This window comes from Benincasa hispida, chromosome 6, assembly GCF_027475165.1.
Source record: "Benincasa hispida cultivar pf3 chromosome 6, pf3_genome.v1.1, whole genome shotgun sequence".
Classification (NCBI taxonomy): Eukaryota; Viridiplantae; Streptophyta; class Magnoliopsida; order Cucurbitales; family Cucurbitaceae; genus Benincasa; species Benincasa hispida.
Window position 1 is genome coordinate 43,812,771 of NC_143483.1, and position 11,360 is coordinate 43,824,130.

The 11,360-nt window shown below is 33.1% G+C and overlaps 2 protein-coding genes across 3 annotated transcripts; one reads left to right on the forward strand and one right to left on the reverse strand.

Moving 5' to 3' along the window:
- The first annotated feature begins 683 nt into the window (after nucleotides 1-683).
- LOC120078341 (signal peptidase complex subunit 3B-like) lies at nucleotides 684-4,728 on the forward strand. Its single transcript, XM_039032595.2, has 6 exons — nucleotides 684-1,029; nucleotides 1,159-1,206; nucleotides 3,349-3,411; nucleotides 4,025-4,078; nucleotides 4,234-4,320; nucleotides 4,400-4,728. The coding sequence occupies exons 1-6, from the start codon at nucleotides 904-906 to the stop codon at nucleotides 4,523-4,525; spliced, it is 504 nt and encodes a 167-aa protein (XP_038888523.1). The 5' UTR covers nucleotides 684-903; the 3' UTR covers nucleotides 4,526-4,728.
- Nucleotides 4,729-5,643: 915 nt separating this feature from the next.
- Nucleotides 5,644-10,038, reverse strand: LOC120077326 (increased DNA methylation 2). Of its 2 annotated transcripts, XM_090314483.1 has the most exons (4): nucleotides 9,834-9,971; nucleotides 9,579-9,724; nucleotides 7,158-8,114; nucleotides 5,644-5,964 (listed from the first exon to the last, which is right to left on the reverse strand). In XM_090314483.1, exons 3-4 carry the CDS (start codon nucleotides 8,086-8,088, stop codon nucleotides 5,720-5,722), a joined length of 1,176 nt encoding a protein of 391 aa, XP_090170609.1. In that variant the 5' UTR covers nucleotides 8,089-8,114; nucleotides 9,579-9,724; nucleotides 9,834-9,971; the 3' UTR covers nucleotides 5,644-5,719. The 2 variants fall into 2 exon arrangements, with proteins under 2 accessions (XP_090170609.1, XP_038887136.1); XM_039031208.2 differs by having other exon boundaries at nucleotides 9,579-10,038.
- Nucleotides 10,039-11,360: the final 1,322 nt, after the last annotated feature.

An 11,360-nucleotide genomic window follows, 5' to 3' on the forward strand; every position in this document is an offset into this window, starting at 1 on the left:
CCAACGATTTCTTGTAGAGGTGTACATGGGTTGTATTGGGTTGGGTTGAAAGTATTTTCTTTTTACCAATCCAAAAATTCGAGTTGGTTGGATTGGCAACCAAAGAACCCAAATAAAGTCTTTAACCCTTAAAATTCAAGTTTGGTTGAGTTGGATTGTCAGGTTATAACTTATTTTTTCTTATTAATTTTAAATACGTAAATTTATTTAAAACACATGGCTAATAACTAAAATCTCATAAAATCAAATGTTAAAAACTAAATATCTATGATATTTATTACAAACTTTAAATAAAGATATTTATAAATTTCTCATTAGTTTCAAAAGTATATATATATAATTTGGGTTGGATCAATCTGAATTTTTATTCCAATCCGATACCCAACCCAACCCAACAAAAATAGAAAAAATTCAACCCAACCTAACCCAAGAATAAGACTAACCCAACCCAATCTAGTTTAGATTGGGTGGTACGAGTTGTTCGAATTGGAGTTTTTTAAACACTCTTAATTTCTTGGATGGTATGGAAGTGTATCGATCAAAATTTATAACTTCTAACTTTAGGTTGATAGTATAAGGATTATTCCAGTATGGTCATTTTGAAAGATCAACTTAGTGAATGAACGGTATGCAAGCGTAACGTTCAAAATTTTCTTGAATGGAGTGGGTACCACTGTTCATTCAACGTGTCTCCTCCAATGAAAAACCTCAAAATTGCCAAATCATGCGGCCTCTCTCTTTCTCTCTCTCTGCTCTGTTCCAGCGAGACTTTATTTTCCTTTCCAAGTCTCGCATTGTTTCTTTCTTTTCCCTCTTTTCCCTCCCGCCCCTGAATTCATAGAACCAATTCCAGACTGCTGAACAATTGGGGTGAAAACACAATAAGAAAACCCCAATTCAAAAATGCATTCATTTGGGTTCAGAGCCAACGTCTTGCTGACCTTCGCCGCCACCATACTCGCCGTTATTTGTGCTATGGCTTCCTTTTCCGATACCCTAAATTCGCCTTCACCCACAGCACAAGTTCAGGTCTCTCTTCTTCTTTCCCCCCTTTCTGGGTTTTTTTCCCTTCCCCTTTTAGATCTGTGGATTTAATTCTCTTGGATTTCGAGACCCTTTTGGAGATTTGATTTGGGTTTTCTTGTTTTTGGGTCTTAGGTTTTGAGCATCAACTGGTTTCAAAATCAACCCAATGGAAACGACGAGGTATGATCTCATGGACTTGCTTTCTTCAGCATGTTAGATTACGCCCGTTTCTTTTCTATTGAGTTTGTGGAAATTTGTGTGAGAATAGGGACTTTGAGGTTTAATTATGTAGTGCATTTCAGTTTCCTAACGTGTTGAGCTTTAGGGTCCATTTTTATTCTTTTGTATTGCATGATTTGTTATTTGATGTGATGAAATGGGACATTCGTGTATTTGAAAATTAAGGATAATGGCTGGGGAGAAGACCCAATTTGGTTATTGGAGAACATGTAGCCTAGAAGATTAGAGCACGTATCTATGAATGATGATGTGGTTGTTCCTTGTTTGAAACCTTTCTCGCCCACAGCCAGCCAAAAAGGGAAGACTTTTCCCTTGAGTGTATGAAAATCATGGTAGGGGGAACTTATCTGAGCTTTCGTCCTCTTAGGATTAAGATTAGTCCGATGCTTTGCTTAGTGATTTAGTTCTTGTTTTTTCTAGCATGGGATTTTGCTGTTTCTTTAAGAGACAAAATAATATATTGATGAAGGAAGATCATATGAAATGGGAGATGATATATCTTGTAAAAGGGTTTCAAAAAAGACTTTCAATTATCCGATATATGAACGAAAGCATAATTTAAAAAATTAAAAAAAAAAAAAAAAGACGTAGAAAATGAACACCAGATGGGTGCAAAAAGTTTAATGGAGTCCCAAAGCTCATCAATGCTAATTACCTTTTCTTTGAAGATCTTGTGGTCCCTCTCAAGCTAGAACTTCCACAGCATTGCCATGATAGCGTTAGACCAAAGAACTATGACCTTACTCCTGAAGGGAGGACCAAAAATGAATTGAAACAAAGCCTCTTCTTTCCTTCTAGGGAAGCACCAGCTTAGTCCGAACAGATTTAAAAATAATTTGCTGTTTTTATATATATAGGAAACAATATTTAGCTGGTTTTTAATCCAATCGAATGTTGTTTCTTCTTATCTGGTGGAAAGTCATGTTTCTCTTAGATAAATGATGGTGGTTTGGCTGTAATCTTGATTAGGGGTTTTGTAATTTCGTTAAGAGATTACTTTTAACTCTTAGGGGCTGTTCGGTGACCCAACATGAGATGGTATATCCCCACATCCTATATCATCCCAGTGTTTGGAGGCCCATTATCCTATCTCACTGATTTTAATTGTTTGTGGGCCCATTTTCGAAACATGTTTTGTATCTCACCATCATTTTCCTTCCGTGTATCGTATATCATCTCAATGCTTGAACATGTTCGATCATACTCGATCATTCATACTCGATCAGAACTCCCTAGACATCAGAACTCCCCACATCCTATATTATCTCAGCGCCTCAAACAGCCCCCTTGTCATTTGAAATCTAAGCTAGATTGGTTACTTGATGGATTTTTAGATACACAAATCATGAATTTTGAAGTGTATGAATTGCAATTTATTAAATACATCAAGTATATGCATGAATATAATGGGAAAGTAAAGATCCCATGGGATAGTATAATAAAGGGGTCTTTTTCACTCACTCATAAGCAATAAAGTGATCTAGGAAAGTTATAATTAAAAGAGGATTTTTCTTTTTGTTGAGTTCTTGGAAAGAACAGGTTTTTTTTTGTTTGAATGTGTAAGTGTGAGATTGAATATGACTGTTTTTTGGGGATGATAAACTTCCAACAAAATTCTCCCTTAAGCTAGACTTCCATGACTCCATCATCTTCATGGACGAGTCATTTCTCAAGGCTTTTGATGAATAGGTATGCAATCTCATCTCTTACCTTTATAGTCGTAGTAATTATTTCTCTGTTTATGATCAGATCTCTAAGGAAATGATCGTTAATTTTTATGTGAGTATTCCCTTCGTCAAAAAGAGGTGAACTTTGTGTGAGAGCGATTAACAAGCTTATTATCCCAAAACAATGTAATCCTTTTTTCTTGAAGGGCACTTTAGTTCTTCAGCAGCACTTTTTCCAACCAAAATGCCTGATAACGAACTGTAAAATAATAATAATAATAATAAATAAATAATTCAATTTTTGTTGTTGATAAGTACAAAGCAGGTTCTTTGCAAGAGGATTGATGAGGACTTAATATCATAAAACAATGCAATCGCTTTTTCTTGATTTTTGAAAGAATGATTCTTCTTGCAGGTTAGCATGACTTTAAACATATCAGCGGACTTGCAGTCATTATTTACATGGAATACAAAGCAGGTATAGTGGCAACCTATTTTCCTCTTTTGTTTTCTCTCATAAACCTTCCCAGACAGCCTGGTTGGTTAATTATGATGGTTATAGATAATGAGTTGATAAAACGCGTTTGTTTATTCACACTGAGTGAAACATAATTGAGGAAGAATTCAAGCTAAAGCCTCACTCGGAAAGTAGTGCCCTCTCTATCATAATCTATTTTGCTACTTACTCTCTTATTTGTGCCCTCTCACCAATCTAACTGACTAGTTACATTAAGGGCCAGCCCACTCCTTATGTTTATGCTAAATGCTAAGCCATCCTCCCCTTACTTTCTTACTTCTATGCTCTTAACTATCCACCATCGAGGGTCTATTATAAACCTCATACAAATTTTCATAATGCCTGAAGTTAATTGCATTTCGAATAGGCAGACGTTCATTTTGCACAGGGTGGTCGTCCTGGCTTCTTGCCTGCCTCTATTTGTGTATTCTGTGAACTATGCCATTCGAGTTAATATTAGTGTTGGGGATGACATTGGTTTCATCTGTTTATATTCATATTTCATAAACTATAATAAACCCTTTCTTGAGATTTGTCAGTGTTATGATAATCTTCATTTTAATATGTGCAACAGGTTTTTGTGTTTCTTGCTGCTGAATATGAAACCCCGATGAACTCTTTGAATCAGGTGAATTTCTGCTCGTCTCTTTCGGCTACATGACTTACCTTAAATTTTTGCCTTTATCATGACTACTGGAATCACAAAAGTTCACATATTTCATTTCATGGGGCGTTTTTATACATTTACTTCAGTTTAAACTCTTTCTGAAATGTCGTTTGCAGATCTCACTTTGGGATGGTATCATACCTTCCAAAGAGATTGCAAAGTTTCAAATCCATACTTCAAACAAGTATCGTTTCGTTGATCAGGTTCGTCGCCTCAGTCCCTTTGCAAAAGCCTCCCCAAACTGTTTATGATGATTAATAAGTTGTATTTCACCTTATGCAGGGAAGCAATCTGAGAGGTAAAGAGTTTAACTTGACATTGCATTGGCATGTGATGCCAAAGACAGGCAAGATGTTTGCAGATAAATTAGTGATGTCTGGATACCGCTTGCCACAAGAATATAGATGAGGAAATTTCTCCATTGATTGTAATTTCTGAACTAAACCTTACCATAGGCATTAGCATCAGCAGCTTAATCAACATCATATTACAAACACTGAACATTTCATGAATGGAATAGGAAGAGAGGGAATTTTGGTGTATGGCATTTTCCTAGCTTTGAATTCTTCAGGCTATGAATTGATACAATACAGTTTGGTTTCATTTTTTCACACCTCAATTTCATAGTTCCTGTGATGGCAGATGGCCCTAATTTTAGTTACTGATCTACATGTACTCCAATATGAATTCTCTTTCTAAATATTTAGAATATTAGAAATGTGAGCCTATAACCTAACAAGAAGAAAGGAAAAAAATGGCTGAACTATAGAAAACCCTCCAGAAATCTTTTAGAATTTTAGACCTAAATTGGGACTTAGAACTGTACCAATGACCTAAAGTAGTGTGATTCGTTCAATTTTCTATTTTAGATCACCGCCATACCATTTAGGGTGCCAATTTTCGTAAAATAAAATCTAAAGAATTTTTTTCGTAAAATAAAATCTAAAGAATTTGTCTTGATGCCAATTTTTGTAAGAAAAAATTTAAAGAATTTCTACTACTAGGGCAGTTTTGAAATGTTTATGGTAAACATTGAAACATTTGAAAGTATAGGAAGATTTTTTAAAAAAATGGCAAAGTTTAGGAGTATTTTATAAATTTTTATAAAAAAAACCAATATTTTGATACTTTTTTTCTTTCTTTTGTCCGAGTTTAATAATTTTGAAAATGAAAATTACTATAGATTTCTAAGATGGTAATTGATGTCTTTATATTGAGTTATATTCTGTTTGAAACTGTTGACTCATTATATCATCTTCTTATTGTTATCAGAACTCATCCCAACATATTAAAAAGATTAAGCCTACTCAAATTAGTTGCAATATAATTTTTTCCTGACCTTATTAATTGAGTGCAAATGAAAGTGTTAAATACATTTAATAAGCTGAATTTGGCCTAAGCAAGGGGCTTTTGCACTTGATTATGAAAAACTCTTTACAAAACCTATATTCAAACTAATAAATCAGCTTCTTTGCAACACTACAAAAGTGATTAAAAGGATGATGTGCAATGTGGTATGCATTCAATAGAGCTCGAAAATTGGAAATATTTTATTATCCTTTGAATCAAGGCATGAAGTTAAATTGCTAACACACTCATGAGTCATGACTGTAAATCTTTCATCACAACACCTTCAAGAATCCCATCAATGTCAAAGTTAGCTAAGAAGTGTTGAGGATCAACAGGACCAGGTAGCTGAAATGAGAGTGAAAACTTTCCTGGTGGACACAGGTTGTGTGTTAACATTTCAAACACTTGAGAATGCTTTTTCACAGTTCTCTCACCTGTTGTTGTAACTCCCTGTATCACTACTCTGCCATCTTTTTCAATTTCACAGTTAAATCCACCTGATCAATGAATCAAAACTCTTAATTTATGACAGGAAAACCACTGAAAAAGTTAGTCACTAACATCATAAAATATAGTCCATTTCGATGGCCGTGTCTATTTAGTCCTTCGATTTCAAAAAATATATATCAGTTATGCCTCTAACTCCAATGAATATACGTTGCCTAATTGGTCATAATATGGTAGATAAACGAACATATCGATAGCTAGACAACTATAACTAAAGCGACATTTTTCCCATCGATCAATCAAGATAAAAATGTGGTTAAAAAATACTTTGGGTCCCTGAACTTTTATGAAAGTAACAAATTAGTCTCTAAGCTTTACTTAGTAACGATTTAGTCCCTGTATTTTATAGATTGTAACGATTAGTCCGTATCATGAAATTTTTTATTAAATTAAGTGCCAATTTTTATTACCTAACGACGTAGTCTCTAAATTTGATTCATAATCAGTTTATCAATCAATATTTGTAAAAAAATTCATTAAATCATACTAATATTTTCATGATAGGAATTAAACCATTATAAATTATAAAATATAAAGATTAAATCATTACTTATTAAAGTTTATGGATTAAATTATTACAATTTTAAAGATAAAGGAACTAAAATGTTACCAACTAAAGTTTAGGGACTAAATTGTTACTTGAGGGACCGAAAGTGTTTCTGAACCTAAATGTGTCTATTTCCATCATTTGTTTGTCATTTCATGTCAAATCCTCCCTTATTTATCTCGTAGCATGTCATATCATCATTTCCTTACCATGGTAAAATGAAAAAAATTCAAAGTTAAAAGAATGTAACTGAACCTTTTTAAATTTTAGAAATTAAAGAAGCATATATTTATAATTACAAAACCTTAACTGAAGCAATAGAGTGTCATAACCAATATCTTCGTGGCTAGACTATATTGTTGTTAATAACATCCTTTCTTTTTCAGTGTATATATATATATATATATATATATATATATATATATGTATAACTCGGGATACTCTTAGGATAATCCTGTGTAGTTGCAGTAATATGTAAGATTCAGCTTCTAGTTTTTCAACTTTTGCTTTGTTATTTTATAATTCCTTGTCTGCAGTTTTATGTTCATTAATCTCTTTTCACATTCTTAATGAAAAGTTTCATTTTCTTTTCAAAAGAAACTCATATGTAAGATACTTTAAACAAAAGCAACTTACTTGGATCTCTTTTAACGCCTGGAAGTGACACACGAAACAAGTACGAGTCTTCACATTCCCCAATGTCCATTGATCCAATTATTGGTCCAACGTGCCCCATTACTGCAGTTCCGGTCAATGCAAATCCTGTATTTGTAGCAGCTACTAGATTCTCCCAATCTTCTTCAGATGGTTGTCTGGGAAGAAATAGCATTGCTGGACCAAATTTCTTCTCCAAACAATTAGAGTCAGAATTGGTATGTGGAGGTGTCAAATTACCATTATATGGAACACTACGGAAAGGTGAAGTAACTAACGGATATTGCTGATCATCCTTAAGAGGAGAGAACTCTTTATTTGATGTATGGCTTGTAGCTTCATCATTGAGTGAAGCTTTACGAGCTGATGAATTGTATGACCTTGCTGCGTCTCTATCCAAATAGAAGTCATCCAGTCCTGTTAGCCTCTTAAACCTTTCAATATCCTCAGAATTGAGGTAGTAGACTGCTGGGTTGTTGATAAATGAAAGGTTTTCGATAAACCTGTACCAATTCTTGGACCGAGAATGGGGATGGAATTCGAGTGGAAAGAGATCAGGAAACTGAGGAAAACCAATATCTCGTCCTTTTGCAGGAAAATTGCCTCGGAAGAACTGGTGCAATAAAGACATCTTCATATTAAGAGATTCATCAGCCTTCCTCAAAACATAATAAAATATTCGCTCTACTTCCACCATCTTCATGAGAGATCCAGCAAGTTGATCAGAAGTATAGGGAGGCAATTCCTCAGCAAGCCTCTGTAGCGCTGACTTTGGTGACATTTCGCCTTTGAGGTTAGGCCCAAAGTAGATACCGGCGATGAAGTACAAGAGAAAATGTTGGTCATTATCTGGCGTTTTAGTTGGCATAACAGCGATAAGAGATTTCGAGTTCTGGGGAGAGCTGTCACCCATTGCAGAAGCAGATGCCAAATAGAAACCTACAAGCAAGAAAAAGTTGCTAATTGGAGTAACAGAGAAAATGTTTGTATTAAATAAATGCTAGCAAGATAAATAATCATCTGGAAAGAATACATACAGTAAAAGGCTACCCAAAAATCTACCCACCGTTTTTTTCTAAACCTATAACATTCAATAGAGGACCAAAAGGCAACGTGAAAGACAACTGCAAGAAAATTAACTCACGTTTGCTTTATAACTTTATTACAAAAAAAACTTTTCACGGTAATGGATACCCAAAATTATAATTGATGAACCAAGAAGTAACTTGAAGCAAATATATGGAATTCACCAGCAGAAGTGAGCAGTTATCAAATAATTTGCAAGGAACTAGAAATTTTAGAAGAAATCACCGTCATGGCAACTGCCATTTTACAACTACAGATTTGTATCAACTCCTTCCCCACATATGTTTGACATCCCCTCCCTCACATTTGCCTGAAGCTAGTACTCCACTATGAAGCTAGAATCATACCCTAGGGATTATGAAATGACAAAAAAGTAAAAGTGACCAAGATGCGCGGGAAAAAACTTTTGTTTAATATTTCTGGAAAAACTACCTCTTTGTTCATTTACCAAGTTCAGCACGAAATCATAAATAAGCTCTACCAAGGATTGCCAAGCATTTGGTACTAATTTCCCTCCTCCATTTTTAGTAACAAAATGAATCAGAAGTAGGACTAAACTAAGAGTTAAACCAAGATGGATTTGTGAATGAGAAATAAAAGTTTCCTATATTCGTAGGAATCAATGGGAGCATGGCAAATTGCTCAAGTGGGCTGTTGGGTGTAATTGTAAGAAACACTTGCTCTATGTGAACATGAGAATAGCCCAATGGTTAAGTCATCGACTTCTTCCTCAGAGGTTTGAAGTTCAGATCCTCACCCCCACATTATTTGTACTAAAATGATTACAAATCCATTTTGACCACAAAAGACATAACAAAACTAGACAATAGAAAGTTCATAACTCATCTTTCTTTTGAAATGGCCAATTATTTTGGATGTACAGCCTAACTACCATTTTATAAACTGCAATCAAATTGTTCTCGTTCAGTAACCAATTCTGAGAATGCAACCTATATCAACCTAAAAGTACAATTTGCATCAACATTCATCCATAACAGCAGCTTTCTTCCCTTTTGGGACAAAGAAAAGGCCTCTTACTTCCAACGCGGGGGGGAGGAGTGGAAGGGAACTAAATTTTAGGGTCAGATTGAGCGATTCCAAATACAGACAATTAATCTAATACAGCCAGGCCAGCTAAAAACTTGTTGATTGAAAGTGTGAAGAAGATGATACATGCTGGCCCTAATATCAAAATGTTCTATATCCAATTATCAATGCAGTGCCATTTGAATTCAACAATTACAGTCATAAATATTAATAAGGTCAAAGATAAAAGGAGGGCATAGGGTTCCATTCAAATTCCACCATAATTTTTACCTAATTGGAAGGAATCAAGAAGTGAAGATAACTTGAGCAGGCACTTGGAGATCAGCCGAATCGAAGAACAAGCGCAATCAGTTCCAGATCATAGAAAACCCACCAAAAAATCCAGAAATGACCAACAGTTTTGAGCAAAAATCAAACTGGAGGAGAAGTTTGGTTGAGCTTGCATCAAACAGACAATATTATACAGCCCCAAAATCTAGGAAGATCGAAAAAAACGAAATTTTGAAGAAAAGTTGAAGAATTCACCAGTGACTAATCTTTCCGTTGAACTGCCATCACTTTCAAATACATAATTTTAGCTTTGGTACAACAAACGGGTAGGGAAATTCAACCCGACCAAAAGATAGTACATCTCAATTACCGATTAACTATATTATGAATTATGGTATTGGATGTTTTTGTGATTTAAGGGTAAATTGATAATTTTACTCCTTATAAATATTCTAAAAATAACTACTTTTTAGAAAGCAAGTCGGGTTTATATATATATATAAAGTTATTAGTATTTTCAATTAGTTTGAGCAATTTTTCCTCTGCTTTAGTCTTTCTGACTTTAAGACAAGTTTTGAAAACACCAAAATAATAATAATAATAATAAACAAAATAAAATAAAATAAAAAAACTTGTATAGTTTTTAGAATTTAGATATGAATTCACATATTTTTTTTTTTATATAAAAACTATTGTAAATAATTGTTATAAAATGATACCAAAGGAATCGAAAAGTGCTAGAGTAATAATTAGTACGAGCACTATGCTAGTTGAGTTACGCTCTTATTGATACAATTATTAGAATTAAGAACTAAAAATTGAGGCTCATTTAATAATTAGAGAAATTATTTTAAATGTCAAATTGCTGAAAATATTTTTAAATATTGCAAAATGTTACCGTCTATTAGTGGCAGACACTGATAGCAACGTCTATCAGTAATAGACCATGACATTTTGTTATACTTGTAAATATTTTGATTTATTCTACTATATTTGAAAATAGTCAAATAATTATTTAGTTTTATTTTTTTTTCTAAAAATTGTCTTTATTTGTAGCAATTTTTTAATCATAGTTTCAACCTTCCTTTCTAAAACATTTGATTCTTAGTCAAATATCAAAAAATAATTTTTTTTTTTTTTAGTTTTTATTCATAAAATCTAAACAGTTAACTGAACATTATGACAAGTAAACACAGTCATTATAGACTTAAGTTTTAAAAACCAAGTAGTTGTTAAATATTGTATAAATGATTATTAAACAGTGTCTAAAGCTTTTAGATTTGTATTTATTAAGATCATGATTTTAAAAAATATGTGTCATCCTATTAATTATTAGTATAAATTTAAAAATTAAATATTTATTAGATATGAAAATATGAAGTTGAGAGTTGAAGAATTATTAAAGTTTAAAAACCGATTAGACACCAACATAGACTTAAATTATTGGTCTTAATAGTTTTTGTTTTGTAAAGCAATTGAATCTTATTTATAGTTTTCTTTTAGTGAAGCAGATACTATAATGGAAATTAAACCTCCACCTTCATGAAAAATTAATAAATAAATGTCAATTATAGTCATGCCAATTTTTATAATAATTATTATTTATAATGGGCAAATTGTTAAAAAAAAAGAAAAGTTCATTAAAGCCCTAAAATCGAGGGAAAACAAAGGAAAAATGTCAACATTAGTAACATTCAAAACCCAACTGAAAAAAAGGAAATTTTCAACAACTCCCAAAATCTTCCAAAATGGAAGAATAAAAAACATCAAAGTTATTCGAAA